The sequence below is a fragment of the Drosophila serrata genome, unplaced genomic scaffold, assembly GCF_035046125.1.
Source record: "Drosophila serrata isolate PLE 108 unplaced genomic scaffold, ASM3504612v1 contig_251, whole genome shotgun sequence".
NCBI classification, from domain to species: domain Eukaryota; kingdom Metazoa; phylum Arthropoda; class Insecta; order Diptera; family Drosophilidae; genus Drosophila; species Drosophila serrata.
The window spans coordinates 578964-597965 of record NW_028257149.1 but is presented as its reverse complement, the minus strand read 5'-3'; the positions used below and the strand labels follow the sequence as shown (position 1 = coordinate 597965).

Here is a 19002-nt window from a genome sequence, read left to right as displayed (position 1 = left end):
CCGATAAATCAGCACAATTTTGAAAGCGTACAAATTGAAATAGATAATGATAATGATAATGTGCGACATAAACCCGTCCAGTACAATATCCAATCCAAATTATGTTGATTTTTAATTTATTTATATGCTCTTTAAAGGGGTTCCTTTTTGATGTTCTAAAGGACAGGTCTTAGTATGTCGTTACTCATCTTAAAACTTTTACTGTCTTTGGTGGAATGCGGATGGGCGAATGCCGCTTCTTGGCCCTGTTTTGTCAATAAGTTTGGTGTTTTGGCCCCAAATAGACTGGCACGGTTACCCTTATATACCTTTACCTAGGTCCAAACCTCGCCTCGCAACTCGCAACTCCGCCACCTTCAAGGACCTGTCTTCGCCTTGGAAACTGGCTGAAAGGAGCTCGCTCTACATTTGTTTTGTTGATTCCTTGGCTTTTTTTCGTTTTGGCCCAAGGGCCGAGGGACACGGTTTTAACGCTCCTGCGTGGAGTTAATCGCACAATCAAAACAACAACAACGGCAGCCAGGAGGCACCACAACAGCCAGGAGCAGACCGACCATGGGTATCTACTTTAAAGATCTATAAAAAAAACAACAACATTTCGTGTGTGTGTGTGTGTGTCAGTGTGGATTGTAATTACTTCTGGCGGTTCGACAATTGCCCTAGCAATTGGGTAGAGCAGCCTTGGGCAGCACCAAAATTCAAAACGGAATACAAAATAGTTGAAGCCAGTTTTCCAGGGCGGGCCCTTCGTCAGGGAAATCGTCCTTTCTGGAATTCCTTTTGTTGCTGGAAAAGTTCCTTGATTTATGGCATTAAAGCCTGTAGCTTTGTAAATTTACAAATATATTACAAATGTCACAGGGTAGCAAGTTTTAATTGGTTTTCAAAACAAAGATAATGCTGCTATTCCATTCAGACCTTCTTTGTACTGTAAACACTCTGAAAGTTTAAGAAAATTATATCAGTTATGAAATATCTTGTTTAGAGTACTCACTTTTAATTAATTATAATTAAATTCCATTCAAAAACTAAGCTTTTCCGGAATCCAAGCTGTTTTCAAGATCCTTTCTTATATTTTATTCTCTATGTAGGATTTGATAAAGAAAATAAGCTTAAATTTATGGAAAATCCACTATTGATTTATCGTTGCTAAGCAAAACAACAAAGAAAAGTGATTAAAGGGCATAACTAAGGCAAAATATTGACAAAGAAAACTTAAATTTAGTTTGAATCAAAAATAACAAATATTTTAAGAAATTCTAAAGTTTAACTACCAATACTTTCCAAAAATAAATCCACTGATAAAGAGTTCCGGAACAAAGGATCCTTGCCTTTGGCTTGCCAATCGCGACTGAAGCAATCATTGGCGGTCCTTTCCTGGCCAAAAAAAAAAAAAAAGAACCAAGGAACACACATGTGAAATGCAAGGACATGGCCTGTCGTCCAGGCCCGCCTGTCACATGGTACATGGAAGTACATACATGTCCTGGCACAGGAAATTGCAGCCAGACTGCAGCCCTTTTTTATTATTTGATGGACTGCCAGGTCCAAACATATTTGATTTGTTTGCCTTTAACAGTGGTCGAGTTTTGGAAAGAGGAGTCAGAAGAAGAGCTAAAGCTAAAGCCCTACTTGGCAACCGATATCAACAAATTATAGGAAACCGTATGCCGCACATGGGAACGGGTCTAGACAGAAGTGTCCTAACATGCATGCCCCGCCGACGGGCCCACGAACAATGGCAAATGGAAATGCTAATAAAATTATAGTGCCTTCGGGGGGGAAAAAAAAACTGGGTATGGGGATACATCATAGACCAAAAAGGAGACCCCTCTACTTATACGGGTAATCACTAGATAATAGCATTTTTTCTCGAAGGCTCACAAAGGAGCACGACACAACAAAACAATGGTCGGGAGGCGCAGGGAGACGAAAAGTACGAGTACAGATTGAAATCAAAGTGAACACAACAGCAAATGAGTGCACTCACAGAAATTAAAGAGGATAATTTACAAAACAGCTAAAAAAAAATGCTATTTTTTTATAAAATTTGTATTATTTTAGTTGATTTTTCAATTAAATATATCAAAAATTATACAGAGAATTAATGTCAAGCTCAAGTTAAGAAAAGGAAACTAACTTAAGAAACCTAAAGTACCCTTGCAGTTTGGAGTTAATTTATAGGATCGAGTCAAAAATCGACCATAACTAAGCTTATTTACATTCTTTCATCGATATTTCAATTTTGTGGACAAATAAAAATTTTGAAAACTCATAACTAAGCCAAAAAGGACCTAATTTTGATTCGGAAAGCGGTTTTATGTTAGTTTTTATTATGTTAATAAATTTGCATACTCAGCTTAAAATTTAAAAAAATGAAATTTTTATCAATTTTAACGATGTAACCCCTTGCCATTTTTTCAAACAATGAAAATTTTTGAAAAAAAATTTTTTTTTCCAAAGATAGCATAAAATATTCCCCTGTTAATGCTGATCAATAATATATATAGTTTATGGGGTCGGAAATTATTCCTTCACCAAGTTATATGCTTCTGACTGAAAGTATAATTCCCTTCAAGAGTATAATTACATCAGTGCGTATACGTAATTTCTTTGACTATAAACGCTAGAAATAAAATGTAAACGAGAAAGAAACTAACTTCGGCACACCAAAGCTGAAATACCCTTGCAGTTTTTTAAAGAATTATATAATCAAATCGAAAATATATAATAAGTAATCTTAAAATATTCGCATTCTTTGAATCAATATTTATCTATATGTTTTTGAGGCCATTTTCCGAAAAATTTAATTTAAAAAAACGCATAACTCAGTCAAAAACGCCTTAATTTTAATTCGGAAAGCAGTTCTATGTTAGTTCTTGCTAGATTAATAAATCTGCATACTCAATTTAAAATTTAAAAAAATTCAATTTTTTATCAATTTTTGCCAATTTTAACGATGTAACCCCTTATAAAAATTTGAAAAAATTGAAAATTTTTTTTTTCTTCTGGATACCGCTAGAAAGATTCCCCAGTTGATGCTGATCAAGAATATATATAGTTTATAGGGTCGGAAATGATTCCTTCACTTTCTTTTAAGCTTCTGATTGAAAATATAATTCCCTGCAAGGGTATCCAAATTTTACATCGTAAGAAGTTAAACGCTAATCTATTTATATATCTTTTCTATTTTCTATAACCTACTTAGCTTAAAAGTAGTAATATTTTAATAAATTAATATTAGTAACGAATAACGATTACTTTCTTCTAAACTTTCTATTTCCTTGAGAGTTTTGTATGTCTCAGTTCTTGAGTAGTTATTTCTTTATATTGAACCCCCTTTTAAATCAATTTCTCTCAGTGTATTTGAATCGCCAAAACAATTTATGGGCAGAATGTGAACGCTATTACCCATTTCGATGGGCTCCGAATGGGTTTCCGGCGGCTATGAAAGCCCCCGCATTTGCATTTCCAGGCCTTTTGTTTGCTCTGTGCTCCACATTACATAGTTGAAGGGCTTTTCTGCCACTGCCTCTCCAGAAGGAGCACTCCGAGGCGGGGTGGGGGGGGGGAGAGGCAGGAGGAAGAGCTGGAAGCCGGCGGGTGAGCGTGTCGACTTTGACACATAAAGTAGCAAGCCCCACAGAGACACGCACCCGGGTGGCAGGAGCAGGAGGAGAAGGTGTATATGTAACTGGCAATTTGTGTTTCTCTTTGTATTTTTTTTTTTTTTGCAGGCAAGGCGGGCACCGCCGGCAAGGGTCGTTCGCCAACACCGACACCCCAAGCAGCAGCAGGGGGAGGAGCAGGGGGAGGAGCAGGAGCAGGAGCAGGAGCAGGAGCAGGAGGAGGAGTTGCAGCACCCACAGCAACAGTGGCAACAACAGCCGGCGGAGGTGGCGGAGGCGCCGCCAGATCCACATTACATGCGAGTCGAACCATACTGAAAACGGTATCCGTGTTCCTAGCCAGCGGCAAGCGCAACTCGAGCCACCAACAGTCGAAGGCCGCGGCGGCTGCCTTGCAGAACAAACGTCAACAGCGGCAACGGAGGATGGATGAGTTGAGCGGCAAAATTAATCCCAAGCTACTGGACAGTCTCCGGAAGAAGACGCGATTTACCAAGTACTACACCCGACTCACCTCCAGAGGTTTCTATATATATATAATCTATCTCTCTCCATGAGCAGGGATGAGCTGGATGCCTTGTGCCGGATCTATCGCAAGCTGGTCTCCAATTGTCAGTATGCGGCCAAGACGCTGGCCTCCAGTTCCTCGAGTGCAGCCATAGCCAAGCCTCATGCCGCTGTGGAGGTAAGATTTATATATTTTATTACTATAGTTTATATATAAATATATATACAGACAGATATATGTTGTTCAGACAGAAATCGTGGCAGTTTGTGAGGTACTATCCAGTAGGTTAGTCCGTTTAAGCAATTATATCTCAGGAACTATAAAAGCTAGAGTCACCAAACTTACTCACCACATACTTAAAGATTTAATTCACTTTATTTAATTTTTTTATAATTTTTGGAACACTCTATGTTTCCACACAAAACAAACATTTTATGAAAACAAAACAAAACTTCAAACAATTCTATGGCCTTGGTTTTTTAGGCACCAAATGAATTCATTTACTTAAATTTTGTATTTACAAAATATACAATTTTTAAGCTTTAAGTAAGTTAAATTTAAGCATAATTGAATAAAAATTATAAGAGTTATGTGAAAATTAAAGTTGGCCTGCAGATTAAGCCCAGGCAACATAGTTGCACTGCAAGCAGCAACCAGGGATGTTGCTCAACATTTATTTAGCAATATATAAGTACTTGGCAACATGAGCCCAGCAACATTTTCTGGAGCTTTCCTTGAGGTTAGATTTAGGTTTTTATATATTATTAGTGTACTTTTTACAATTAAATGAACTTTAATTTTATCTTAATGTAATCTTACCTTGTTCATACCCAGGGCATTGATCGCATCGTTTTCCGGGAGCTACTGCACAGCACCTTTGACATCGTCACCGAGGAGATCCTGATGGAGCGCATCTTCTGCAGCTGGGACAAGGCCCACGAGGGTCTCCCCCTGCGCCTTGAGGGTTGGCTCATTGGTTTATCGACCTTCTTGCGTGGCACGGCGGCGGAGAAGGCGGCCTTTTGCTTCCGGGTTTATGATCTCAACACCGATGGCTTCATCACCAAGGATGAGATGTTCACGCTGCTGAGGAACTGTTTGATCAAGCAGCCGCAGGACGAGGATCCGGACGAGGGTGTCAAGGATCTGGTGGAGATTGTGCTGAAGAAGTTTGATCTGGATAAGGATGGTAAGGTGAGTTTTAGGCTCTGTATCCTTGTGGCTTAGCTTACCTTGAGTATCTCTGATCAGGTCTCCATGGAGGATTTCATGGGTACGGTCACCGCGGAACCGCTGCTCATCGAGGCCTTTGGACAGTGTTTGCCCACGGACAGTGCCGTTGTCTCCTTCTTCTCCACTCTGCAGGTCTGAGCTGGAAGCTATTTAAATTAAAATTATATAAAATCTATATAGATATTTGTTACATATATTATTTACTAAATATTTATAACACTAAAGAATGAAATAAAAGAATAAAACCGAATAACCCTGAATATTTGCATTTGTTTTTTTCACGTTGCTATAAGATAACCTCTAGAAATAGTTTATGCTAATTGTGTGCCGCAATAAAATATAATTTTATTGCAAGCACACATACTATACTTTATACTTACATTCTATACTATACCAATATATATAAACAAATGCAATCGGTCGTTAAATTAACGCAAATCCAACTTGAACTACAGGCCTCGAAACAGATACGGAAAAAGATACATATGCACTGCAATAAAAAATACCAGCGGACAAAGTATACATTACCTTTTAAAACAAATTGAGAAAATGTAGCAAAATTGTATTTAAAAATTTTCCCAAATTTTAATATTAATTCTTAATGATTTTTTTCACAAATTAAAGTGTAAAAAAGCCATAACTAAGTCAAAAATGCGTTAATTTTAAATCGGAAAGCGGTTCTATGCTAGTTTTTCTGAGGTTAATAAAGCTGCATACTCAATTAAAAATTTTTTAAAATTCAAATTTTGATCAACTTTTTAACTTAGTTTTTTTATTGAAACAAATGGAAAATTTTTGAAAAAAATATAAATATAGCTAGAAAGATTCCCCTGTTGATGCTGATCAAGAATATATGTATATAGTTTAGCTTCTGACTGAAATTATAATTCTCTCCAAGGGTACAATTAACCAGTGCGTATACGTAATATTTCGAACTACATATGAATGCCGGAAATAAAATGTAAACGAAAAAGGAACTTTGAAATACCGAATATACCCATGCAGTTTGCCAAAGAAAGGATCAAATTTAAAATATATAATAAGTGATTTTAAAATATTCACATTCTTTGAATCGATATTTATCTATATTTTTATGTGACAATTTTTCCGAAAAATCAAAGTTAAAAAAAACTCATAACTCAGCCAAAAATGAATTCATTTTGGTTCGGAAAGCGGTTCTATGTTAGTTTTTATGAGGTTAATAAACCTGCATACTCAATTTAAAACTAAAAAAAATTAAATTTTTTTGATCAATTTTCTGCAAATTTTAACGATGTAACCCCTTATAAAAATGTGAAAAAATTGAAAATTGTTTTTTTCTTCCAGAGATGGCTAGAAAGATTCGTCTGTTGATTCTGATCAAGAATATATATGATTTATAGGGTCGGAAATGACTCCTTCACTACGTTATGAACTTTTGACTAAAAATATGATACCCTGTATGGGTATAAAAATTGGAAATGACAGAAAATATGGATACATCGATCCTTTGGCTATAATTAAAGGAACTTCCATTGACAAATTGATTGCCTAACCATATACGAATATTCTGTGTGGAAGAAACTTACCAATCTTCTCAAGCTTCTCAATCAATCAAAATATCTTCTACGCTATTTTCGACTACTGTTGTTTTTTGCCCAGTGTATCTAGTAAAAGTCTAGTAACGGCAAATTGCAGGGTGAATCTAACTGGCTAACGATCCGGCGGCTTCTGATTAGCTCCAAACAGATCGGAAGGTGACCCCGACCCAGACACACATATTGGCTGTAATTGGCACGTATCCCACATTCGGATGCCGCCCCGCGAGATGCACGGATACAGATGCGCTGCATCTGACGGATGCACTTCAGAGGCGATCATAACGAATTTTATATGCCAAAGTCGCCGCACTAAAACAAAAACAATAAGCCAGCCAAGCGCTGCGGTAATGTGAGATAATTTATTCGATTAGCCAGAGGCGTCCACGCGCAGAAATCAAGAACTGAGAACTGAGAACTTGAGAAGTGAGATGTGAGTACTGAGAATTGAGAACTTGGAACCTAGAACCAATTGTCACAAGTCTTGTTTATCTATTGGATGCATTCATGCAACGCCCAAAGCGGCATTGTTTTATTTCATTGGGTTTCCCCACTTACCTTGGCTGGCCTCTCCTCACCTCACCTACCCACCGGCTTTTCACTCAAATGGAAGGTGGACCAGACCAGAGCAGGCTGGACCGGATCGGATCGTGTGGCATCGGAGAACCGGAATGTGGGTAAAGCGTAGATCCAAGGTGTCCCAGTTTGTGTGGCCGGAAAGGAAGAGGCTGCCCTTGGTGGCGCCTCTAAGTTCAGCCGATTAATGGAATATATAAATATATAACAGTATGTAACTCTGAACAGTAAGTATCTATGATCAGTAATTATCTATGATCAGTAAATATCTAAGCCCAGTAAGTATGTATGTATGATCAGTTACTTACTTTGAACACTAATAAACAATGACTTGCAACTTTTGTAACACAACACATGTCTGAGACTAGGCCAGCAGCAGTCACTTCGTTCCGGGGATGTTTGAACCAGTTGAGAATCATATGCACAGATGTGCGAGACTTCTTATGGAAGTTAAGAGCAAGCTATTTGAATGAAACTATGGAGTTATTCGTCTATATAATTTTATAACTTTATAAATCGGAGCATGGCGGATCGGTGGACTATATATATACATATATATAGCTGCCATAGGAACAATCGGACGATTTTTTTTAACTATGATTAGTTAGAACCTATAATTAGCAATTGATTATGAGCAGTAAGTAATTCTGAACAGTAAGTATCTCTGACAACTAATTAACTATGATCAGTAAGTATCAATAAACATTAAGTAACTCTTAACAGTAAGTATCTATGATCAGTAATTAACTACGATCAGTAAATATCTATGTCCAGTAAGTATGTATGTATGATCAGCTACTAACTATGAACACTAATAAACAATGACTTGCAACTTTTGTAACACAACACATGTCTGAGACTAGGCCAGCAGCAGTCACTTCGTTCCGGGGATGTTTGAACCAGTTGAGAATCATAAGCACAGATGTGCGAGATTTGTTTTGGAGCAAATTTAAGAGCATTTGAATGAAACTATGGAGTTATTCTTCAATATAATTTTACCATGATATAAATCGGAGCATGGCGGATCGCTGGACTATATATATACATATATATATATGCCATAGGAACAATCGGACGATTTATAGAATTTAAATTATAACTTTTCCAGTTTTCAACAGATTTTCATCAAATTTGATATAAAGCCATTAAATATTAATCTAGAATTTTGTGTAAAATTTTATGAAAATCGGACTACTATATCATATAGCTGCCATAGCTTTATTCTTCTTTATATAAACAATATATAACAATTAAACAAAATAAAACACAAGAGCTGATACTCTTTAGATATTTTATTTAATAAATAATAAATAACTTTAAGCAAATAAATTAAGACCTTTAAATCAAAATCCATACAAACTAGTACTCTCTTGCATTTTTTACTTTATAAAGTTATTAAACCTTATTACAAATGAGACCAAGTCATACTCGTAATCGTTAACCTATGGCTGATAAACATTTAATGAGTTAATTAAAGGTAATTTTCAACTAGGAAGTAACCCATTCTACATTGAGTTGAATGGGTTAATCCCTGTAGCCGCCCCATTATTCTATATAAGTTAATGAATTAATTATATGGATATGTCGACTGGTACTTGACCACTTTGTTGATCCGCAGTATTACGTAGCCCTTACGCAAATATGTAATCAAAATGTTGAAATGCAACTTTATATATATGTATATAGAACATACATACATGTATATATATACATACATAAAAGTGATTGCAATTTTGTATTTATTTGCCTGCCTGACTAATCTCGCTTATCGCTTATCGATATGACTGGAGTGAGTTCTCTGGGGGTAGTCATACTTTGACCCACAAAGTAAGTATTGCGCAAACTTATTGATCATGGTGAGTTGGCAGCTCCTAAGGACACATGGACCCCGGAGGAACTGCCAATCTAATCGCAACTCCAGATTAGCTAGGATCAATGGGGTCAACTGTACAAGGTATAAATGTGATCTTTTCAAGGTTCAATAAGCGGAATTATATTTTTTTTAGATAAGAAAAAGAGATAATTTTTAATTATTATAGAATAAAATATATATATTTATATAATTTACAAATCCTAAATGTTTTTTATACATTTATATATATTTTTTATTTAAGTTTCACTGACGAAGTACTCTATATGTTTATAAAATAAAAATATCTTAAGTCCCCAAAAGCATTTGCTTATGAATACCCCAGAATTCTATAAGATTAGTTGACTTTGAAAGAGTTCTATAGAGGAGGTCAAAGATCAAGTCCTTATCTCCCATTTTCCTATTCATCATGCTGAGAATATATAAATAAAAGAGGGAACTGATCGATGAACTTGCTACAGTCTAAGGGAGACCCCTTTTCTCTATACCAAATCTCTAGAGAAATGTATCTTTGCATCTGGGGGATAGCTCTGTCGTTTGTATCGCTCTGTGTGTATATTTTTATATGACATATATATCATTTTTAGTCTTGGTATTATTACTATCGGACCCTGATTAACACACACACATATTGGAGCACCCCTAGCCGGGGACGGAACTTGGGCTCGTTCCATATAGATCGGATCGGATCGGATCGGATCGGATGAACATGTGTCGGAGCAATGTTTATAGAACGCTCTGTCGCAGTCGCAGTCGCAGTCGCAGCTGCGACTGTTGCTCTGTATCTGTATCTATGAGTAGTGTAGTGTATCTGAAAGTACGAGCGAGTATCTGGGTGTGTGTGTAGATTTGAAATAATAACTTATACGACCGGCGGCACGGAGCGGTGCGTAGTGCGGTGTTTACTTAGCTGTACAATTTTCAGTTTGAATTCGTTAACAGCCGCTAACGGTTTGCTCCCAAAAACTGGTCTCCCGACATCCTTACGGAATTCCTTTTTCAATAGAAATCTTTAAATATGACCAAAGTGTCGCAAAGGTCAGTGTTAACTAAAAAAAAATATATATATACTATATATAATCCAGAGCTGTTGGCAACACAACAGCCAGCCAAGTGAGAAAGAGAGTGAGAGTGCGAGGAGCCCGGTGCCTTATCAATGGAACACACTCACATTAGGGTCCCATTATAATCGTTATTGGTGATAACAGAGACTCGTTATCAGCCATCCAGAAGCCACCTCCCCAAGAGCAGGGTTCAAGCAGGTGCTTCAGAAAACACCTCATTGCTGGAGCAGATCCATCCGCCGCGATGATGATCACTGCTGGAGCACCTTTGACCAGACAGCCCAACTCCAAAAAAAAAGAAAATACTCAAAATTACTCTCTTAAAATAACCCCTCAGCTTCAGATCAAGTTCAAAACAAAGATCGTGCTTAAGTTATGCGTGGAACCGAAGGGTTAATAGATCTCTAAAGATTCTAAAAAGTTTTAGAAGATTTTAAGAAACAATGCAATGAAACTGAGAGTTTGGGGGAGCTTTTTACCTTCCGAGGGAGTCTTCTTGAAGCCTTAAGCCAAACCATAAAAATAGGTCTTGAATTATGAATTTTCTCTTGCAAGATTTCATGCAAGAGAAATGCATAATTCAAGACCTATTTTTATGGTTTCTGGTTTACTACACAAATTAATTAAATTAAATAAATTTATGGATATATAAATATCAGATATTTCGTATACATTTTTTTGTATCCTAGTGGAATTCGATCTATTTTATATCCTTTTTTGGGTATTATAATTTTAGTCAGAAGCTTAAAAGAAAGTAAAGGAGTCATTTTCGACCCTATAAATCATATATATTCTTGATCAGCATTAACAGGCGAAACTTTCTAGCTATCTCCGGGAGAAACAAATTTTTTTTCGAAAATTTTCAATTTTTTAAAAAAAAGGAAAGGGGTTACATCGTTAAAATTGACAAAAAATTTAAATTTTTTAACATTTTAAATGGAGTATGCAGATTTATAAAGCTAATAAAAACTAGCATAGAACAGCTTTCCGAATTGAAATTACTGCATTTTTGACTGAGTTATGATTTTTTTTAAACTTTGATTTTACGGAAAAATTGCCATTTAAATATATGGGTAAATATCGACTCAAAGAATGCGAATATTTTTTCATAACAATATAATATAATTCAAATAATATTTTTCTAGATATTGTATTGACTTTAGCACCCCATATCAAGCATTATTTCAGTATAAATCCAACTGGGGTTTATTCCATTTGTGGGTTGCACTTTTCTTGGAAACAACACGACATTCATTGGTATCGGCACGCTCTCAGCGAAAGTCAGAAGGTGTTTTATTTATTTATAAATAGCATTCCAGAAGTGCCGGCGATAAGGGCGTTTTTTTTTTATTCTACGTTTTTTAAATCACTTTTTTTTGTGGAAGTGGAAGTGCGGGAGTGGCACGATCATCATCTATATATAAACATATATATAGATATGTATTTACTGAACTACATGTAGTAATATCTGTGCCATATATGACCAAGATCGAGGCACGCAGCTGCAGCGCCGGCAAACAGTGTAATTAGAGAGAACATGAAAACGAGCTGGGAAAAACGCTGAACACCCACTTTTCCCAGACCCATGAAGAGTCACTCAAAAAACCATTAAAAAATATAAGCTTTAATCTATAAAAAAATAAGTAAAAGTAAGTGAGTTTCAGGTGAAAAGTTTATGTTGTTTAGTATTCTGATGAAGCTTAAACAGAAATCTAATAAGAGATCTTAAGAACTTGAATATCTTTTCTAGGCTTTAGTTAGACTTGATCTTTATAAATGTTATAGTTTCATAGAATATTTTCTTGGAGTGTAGCTGAGGGAGGAGGAGTCTGAGCTGAGGATGCCAAAAAGGTCACTCGACATGACGATAAGCTTCTCACACACGCACACCCCAAATGTGATGTGATGTGATGTGATGGCTCTGGTCATGCAAGAGTTGGACTCTCCGGATTAGGCCAGACTTGGACCCCGACTCACATTCCGCTCCACTTCACTCCATTTTAGTTTTATTGTTTTTTTTGTTTTTATAATAATAATGATGCTGGGATCAAGGGTCAAAACTAACAACAGCACGCACTTCCCACAAAAGACCCTCACAAAAAATAAGAGAGATATAATTCTATATAAAGCTATGATTTCTATACAGCCAGAAAAATATAGGGAAATTATGACAAGCTCAGATAGGAGTTAAAGAAAAACAAAGATATACCAGAGGTACTAATAGATTGATAATACCTCTAAAATATTATACAATTTCCTTATAATTTAGCTTATTTTTACACTGGGGTATAACTTTTATAATCATATTATCTTAATTACTTCTTTTGACATCAGAAAAAAAAGTATATATCTTAATATAAATATACTATATAATCTTAAAATGTAGCAAGTTAAAGAAATGTTGCAATTATTTCAAATCAAAGGGTTTACATGAAAGGTCAATCGGCTTAAAGGTGGTTCAGGTAATGACAGTTGCAGCATTTCAATTACTACATGTATACTTTTTATATAAATATAAAGATATCACCCATTAGCTTAATTACCACACTTAACTAAATGAGTTAGTTTGGGTTCAATGTCACAGTCTCCACGTCAGAAGTCAAGTTTAAGAGTAAAGATTAATTATCACTTGCATTAAATGCAAATATAATTGTGTTATAATAATCCATTTTTTTTTTATTTTAATAAGAATTATATTGTTATCAAGATGGAATGTGTTAATTAAGTTTATTAACTAAAGACGGAAGCGGGATTATAATAGAAACCATTTTGTTATTAAATTCAAGTTGGATTTCTTCAAGAACTTTTTAGATATACTATATTTAATTGAAATGTATTGAAAAGTATACAAGTTCCACATTTTTTAAAACCCAATCTAGCTACCTTTGATTTTTCCATCACTCTTAAAAATGTCAACCAACATATTTTGTATATTCAAAAATTTCTTAAAATATTTTCTCTTTTCCATTACCAGTGCTGGCAACAGCAACAGCAACAATGGCAACAGCACCGACATCTACAACATTGTCCTCCTGATCGTGGACATTGTGATGCTGATCGTCAAGTTCTGGATTGCCATTGTGGAGGCGATAGTTAACCTATTCCGTCCCGCTCCACTCGAGGAGGTCGGCGGCAAGGTGGTCCTGATCACCGGCACTGGCCATGGCATGGGCAAGCATATGGCCCAGCAATATGCCAAACTGGGGGCCACCGTCATCTGCTGGGATGTGAATGAGCAGACCAACAACCAGACGGTGAAGGAGATCCAGAAGAGCGGCGGCAAGGCCCACGGCTACGTCTGCAATGTGACCAAGCGGGAGGAGCTGCTGGAGCTGGCCCAGAAGGTGCGCAAGGAGCATGGCTTCATCCATGTGGTGGTCAACAATGCCGGCATCATGCCCTGCCATCCCCTGCTGGAGCACACCGAGAACGAGATCCGTCTGATGTACGACATCAATGTGTTGTCGCACTTCTGGATGATCCAGGCCTTCCTGCCCGACATGGTGGAGCGGAACGAGGGCAGCATTGTGGCTCTGTCCTCCTGTGCCGGTCTCTTTGGGCTGATTAATCTGGTTCCATACTGCGGCACCAAGTTCGCCGTTCGCGGATACATGGCCGCTCTGGCCGAGGAGCTGCGTTACAAGAATCCCCAAAATAATGTGAGTATAATTTTGAATTTGAGAAAGAAATCGATAGAACGAGAATGTATAATAATATCTATACTAATGATATTGATATATTATGGTTACGATATCATTTGATATTTAAAACTATCTAATTATTATAAACAATATTCCAATCGTGTTTATTGCTAGTACAAATTAACATAACTAACTAGTTCAATTGTTTATTTCAAAATTTGAAATACCTAAATACCAATCACCCCCAGTGCGTATACGTAATTTTCTTTAAAACTCTTGCAATGAAAATTTATCATAACTCAGTCAAAAATTCATTCATTTTCAATCGGAAAACTGTTCTATGCTAGTTTTTATTAGATTAACAAAACTGCATACTAAATTTAAAATGTTTATTTTTTCGAATTTTTAACTATTTTAACCCCTTATCTTTTTTTGGGAAAAAGGGAATTTTGTGAAAATTTCATTTTCTCCCGGAGATACCTAGAAAGATTCTCCTGTCGATTCTGATCAAGAATATATATAGTTTATAGGGTCGGAAATGAATCCTTCACTTACTTTTAAGCTTCTGACTCAAGGTGCATTACCATTTTTGAACCGATATTAACTATATTTTTATATTCCAATTTTACGACAAATCAAAATTTAAAAATCTCATAACTAAGCTAAAAATGGATTAATTTTAATTCGGAAAGCTGTTCTGTGCTAGTTTTTAATAAATTATTAAAACTGCATACTCCATTTAACATTTAAGACAATTCCAATTTTTGGCAATTTTTCAAAATTCAATTTGCACAATTTTAGGCCTTAAAAAATTGTGAAATTTCTAAAAAAATTAAATTTGTGTCGGACAAAGCTAGATCGACTCGGCTGTTGATGCTGATCAAGAATATATATCATTTATAGGGTCGGAAATGACTCCTTCATTGGGTTTTAAGCTTCTGACTATAAGTATAATCCAATTTTTTGAGTAGATATTTATCTATATTTTTATATGCAATTTCTACTAAAAATTAAAACTTAAAAAACTCATAGCTACGCCAAAAAAGCATTAATTTTAATTCGGAAAGCTGTTTTGTGCTAGTTTTTAATAAGTTAATAAAACTGCATACTCAATTTTAAATTTAAGTGAATTTAAATTTTTGACAATTTTTCAAAATTCAATTTGCACAGTTTTACACCTTAAAAAATTGAGAAATTTAAAAAAAAAATTAATTTTTGTCGGAGATCACTAGAAAGATTCCCCTGTTGATGCTGATCAAGAATATATATGATTTATGGGGTCGGAAATGACTCCTTCATTGCGTTTTGCTTAAATTACTATACACTGTAAGGGTAAACAAATCGATTTAATGACTATTTTGACGAGGTCTCGGAAGCCATCTAGCGGCCAAAAAGTGAAATGACATAACAAAACTGCGCTTCCGGTTTCTAAATATTACGTATACGCATTGGTGTACTTAGTGCTTCACTTTATTTTGTAGTTTTTCATTAATATAGATGAATTTAAGCACATTATAATATTTTTATATATTTTAAAATAGTTATATACAACTATTTTTAATATTACATATATTGAACGCATTGTTTTTGTCAATTTAGCACAAGTTAATTAGCATTTTTCAGATATTTCTTAACTATTTTATATTATCCTAACCTTTTATTTAATTTCTACTTTTTTTTTAATTCTTGTTTCTTAATATATATTATAATTAACTTATTTCCCCGCTTTCCTTTCAATCCCTTTCCTTCAATCTCCAGGTCAAGCTGACCACCATCTATCCGTACATGATCGATACGGGTCTGTGCAAGAATCCCCGCTACCGTTTCCCCAGCCTGTTCAAACTGATCTCTGCCGATACGGCTGCTGGCTCCATTATCGAGGCCCAGCGCCAGGGTCTGGAGGAGGCTGCCATTCCACGTCACTTTGTTGCTGTGGAGAAGATCGGTCGTCTGATACCGCGCAAGGCGATGCGTTTGGTGAACGATTTCCTCGACACGGGAGTTGATACCGACAAGCACTAGTGGAGTTATGGAGGAGATTCCTGTAGGTCATAAAGCTTTAACATTGTTTTTTTTTTTTTTACAACTATGTACAACAACAACGACTACTAGTACTGCTTAACATTTGTGTTAATTATTATCTCCTTTTAATTGCTGCAGCTTATTGCCGCATGGAAAGTGAGTTTAGCAAGCCAATTTAGCTGTTAGGAAGGTTATTACTTAATTAAAAGCAAACGTTGACGGGCTAATTGTTTATATTTTATGTATTTTTTTTTCGTCGTAATAAAAGTCTCCAAAGAGTACTCCATAGAGTGAGAAAAAATAGTTTTCCCTTCAAATTTGACTTCAATGAGTGAGTATTTATGGGTTCTCTTGGAATTTTTTAAAAGAAAAATCTTTAAATTTGATATATAACTTATAAAGAAACCTTTTTTATATAATCTTCTCAATAAATACAAGATTTTTCTTTAGAGACTAAACCCTATTTCGATTTAGTTATCGAGTTCGGTAGGTAGACTTCGTAATTAGACAATAAATTTTGATTAATTTGTGGTAGAGAGAAATCTAAAAGATGACTGGCTCTCCTATTCCATTTCGACAGTATGTGATTTTCTGTGATCCGCTGATGCCCTGCTCTTTGTATCGTGCGAATGTCCTTGAATTGAGACCTTCGGCTTCTGGAAGGACGTGAAGTCTCTGTCTTCGTAAATATCCATTCCCTCGAAGACAGTGCGTTCCATGATGACTGTGCGCTTGGACCGCTTTCGTTCCACACTGATCAGCGTGTCGTGGAAGTCCTCGATGGCCTTGCGGAGCTCCTCATCGCCCTCGATCATCATCACAAACTGATCGGGATTGTCGGGATCGAGCTCTAACAGGGGGACAGTGGGCTGCTCCTGACGTGCCTCCTCGGCCATGTGCATTGTGCGTCGCTTTAGTTTCATCTCATCCACACGAGCCTCCAGGAGCTTGCTGCGGGAGATTTCACGCTCGAACATCTAATATAAATAATTAATTAGTTAATCAGGGATTAGGGATAATTAGAGAGTACCCACAGCAGCAATTAAGGCCTTCTCCTTGCCGGTGGCCGAGCGCATGGACTCGTCCAGCCTGAGTATCTGTGTGTCACCATTCTGCAAAGCAATGGCCAGGAGATCCCCATCCGGCCGAAAGACCACACTCTTAATGGGCACCTTGAAGTCTATGGAAAGAATGGGTTTCCGCTGGTGCAGCAGCAAATCCCAAAAATCCACAATGCCCTTGATATCCCCGGTGACGAACAGGGAACATCGTCCGGTGCTCCAAGCTCCACACATAATTTGATTAGTTTTCCGAAAATACATAGTACTCGGGCCATCCTTGGCCTCCTCCGACCAGATGCGAACCCGCCAGTCTCCCGTGACCAGGAAGTTCTTCACAAAGAAGGGATTTCGATTGATGCTCCTTATAGGGCCAGCGAACAAGGGATAGTGAGCGATGAGGGCCTCCTGGGGATTCATACCCTTGCGATTGCCCACAAAGACATGACCCATGTCGCTGCAGATGATGAAGCGCACCGGGATGGTATACTCAAATTCCAGGACCGTAACCCCATGCGCATCACTCTTGGCCTGCGGCTCCTTCGGTTCCGGTTCGAGCAGTAGCTCTTGCAGCGGCATTTTCAGATCCCTGGTATCCCAATACTTGATGGAGCCATCCAGCGATCCAGAATAGAACTCGGTGTTGGATTTGGAGTGGACCCAGCAGAGGGCAGAGGTCTCCTCCCTGTGGGATACCTCCAGGGGACAGGAGCGCACCGGCAACCCACCCTTGAAGGTATCCCACAGGCAGACCTGCCCCAAAATGCTTCCACCCACCATGTTGGCCTCGTCCTTCGGACAGATCTTGGCCATCTGGACGGGCTCCGAGCAATCGTAGCAAATACGCGGCTTAAGCGGATTCTTGACGTCCCAAATATAGAAGCCATTCTGTTCGCCAATTGGCTCCTCGGGTAGAAGACACACTCGCCCCTTGGGCTTGTGGTTGCCTTCGGAGGCAGTCAGTGGCAATGGTTGATTGGTAAAGTGTGCCATAAACTGCCGATTATTGTTGGGCATCCATTCAATGGAGGTCATGGTTCTGGCTGGTAGCCAAAGGTCGTGGAACACATTCATGATGCGAGCCTTATAGGGCAACTTGAGGTCATGTCCCAGTTCTGGCGGCAAATCGGCAAAGAAATTCTGATAGATATTGAGGGCATTATTCTGCTCGGCAACGGCCATCACCTTCCTGATCATCTCGAGGACCTGCTCGCCCCAGGTATCATCCCGCTCCACCTTCTTTCGGTGGCGCTGTGTCTGCTCCTCGTCCAGCGGATTCACCTCCTTGGGCCAACCGCCCTCGTAGTGGTATAGGCCGCGTTGATCGAGCGTCACATTCTCCGTCTCCATCACACTCAATGCCGTCTGCTTGCTGAGCTGGGTGGCCATGCATGTGGGATTGCGCATGATGTACTTGTGTCGCTGCTTGCCGCTGGGATGGATGCTGACCATCAGCTCGTTGCGGTCCTGGAACAGGCATTGCTGACCGAAGCGACGCCGCTCGCGTGTGTAGGTATAATGGTTTGAGTGCATGGTCTGCAGAATAAATATATTTTTTTTATTTATATTATTTTTTGCTTAGGTTTCTGTAAGTGTGGTGTGTGTGTGGACTGTTTTGGTTTTAATTTATTGAATCCTAATGACATTACACACATTTTTCGTACTTTTCTGTATATTACACATTTTAAATTTGAATTTCTGTCAAATGAAAAAGTAACGATTTAATTTCAAATCGAATTGCAGCTATCGATAACAATTGACGGTTAAAGTATATATAATCATCGATTGCAGGGTTTAGTTTTCAAATGTATTTCTACAATTTGA

The 19002-nt window shown here is 37.5% G+C and overlaps 3 protein-coding genes and 1 long non-coding RNA gene across 4 annotated transcripts; 2 read left to right on the top strand and 2 right to left on the bottom strand.

Annotated features, from left to right (window-relative positions):
* The first annotated feature begins 353 nt into the window (after nt 1-353).
* Nucleotides 354-5630, top strand: LOC110182202 (calaxin). The gene is made up of 4 exons (XM_086832889.1): nt 354-559; nt 3738-4125; nt 4191-4314; nt 4972-5630. Exons 1-4 carry the CDS (start codon nt 556-558, stop codon nt 5362-5364), a joined length of 909 nt encoding a protein of 302 aa, XP_086689015.1. The 5' UTR covers nt 354-555; the 3' UTR covers nt 5365-5630.
* Nucleotides 2302-5313, bottom strand: LOC147643645 (uncharacterized). The gene is made up of 2 exons (XR_015271730.1): nt 4957-5313; nt 2302-4306 (listed from the first exon to the last, which is right to left on the bottom strand). It is a non-coding gene; the product is annotated as an uncharacterized LOC147643645 (long non-coding RNA).
* Nucleotides 5631-9949: 4319 nt separating the features above from the next.
* Ldsdh1 (Lipid droplet subset dehydrogenase 1) lies at nt 9950-16347 on the top strand. The gene is made up of 3 exons (XM_020950222.2): nt 9950-10431; nt 13432-14116; nt 15857-16347. Exons 1-3 carry the CDS (start codon nt 10412-10414, stop codon nt 16118-16120), a joined length of 969 nt encoding a protein of 322 aa, XP_020805881.2. The 5' UTR covers nt 9950-10411; the 3' UTR covers nt 16121-16347.
* LOC110182200 (dynein axonemal intermediate chain 2) lies at nt 16026-18925 on the bottom strand. The gene is made up of 3 exons (XM_020950221.2): nt 18832-18925; nt 17155-18714; nt 16026-17097 (listed from the first exon to the last, which is right to left on the bottom strand). Exons 1-3 carry the CDS (start codon nt 18859-18861, stop codon nt 16684-16686), a joined length of 2004 nt encoding a protein of 667 aa, XP_020805880.2. The 5' UTR covers nt 18862-18925; the 3' UTR covers nt 16026-16683.
* Between the last annotated feature and the right edge of the window lie 77 nt (nt 18926-19002).

What these genes read in the sequence shown, in the direction of transcription:
- LOC110182202 (XM_086832889.1), top strand. An exon ending in AAGAAGACGCGATTTACCAA is followed by an intron (nt 4,126 to 4,190) that starts GTACTACACCCG and finishes CTCCATGAGCAG; the next exon opens with GGATGAGCTGGATGCCTTGT. An exon ending in AGCCTCATGCCGCTGTGGAG is followed by an intron (nt 4,315 to 4,971) that starts GTAAGATTTATA and finishes GTTCATACCCAG; the next exon opens with GGCATTGATCGCATCGTTTT.
- Ldsdh1 (XM_020950222.2), top strand. Translation starts at nt 10,412, where the DNA reads ATGACCAAAGTGTCGCAAAG. An exon ending in ATGACCAAAGTGTCGCAAAG is followed by an intron (nt 10,432 to 13,431) that starts GTCAGTGTTAAC and finishes TTCCATTACCAG; the next exon opens with TGCTGGCAACAGCAACAGCA. An exon ending in ACAAGAATCCCCAAAATAAT is followed by an intron (nt 14,117 to 15,856) that starts GTGAGTATAATT and finishes TTCAATCTCCAG; the next exon opens with GTCAAGCTGACCACCATCTA.
- LOC110182200 (XM_020950221.2), bottom strand. Translation starts at nt 18,861, where the DNA reads ATGTGTAATATACAGAAAAGTACGAAAAAT. An exon ending in TACAGAAAAGTACGAAAAAT is followed by an intron (nt 18,715 to 18,831) that starts GTGTGTAATGTC and finishes TTTATTCTGCAG; the next exon opens with ACCATGCACTCAAACCATTA. An exon ending in AGAAGGCCTTAATTGCTGCT is followed by an intron (nt 17,098 to 17,154) that starts GTGGGTACTCTC and finishes TATTTATATTAG; the next exon opens with ATGTTCGAGCGTGAAATCTC.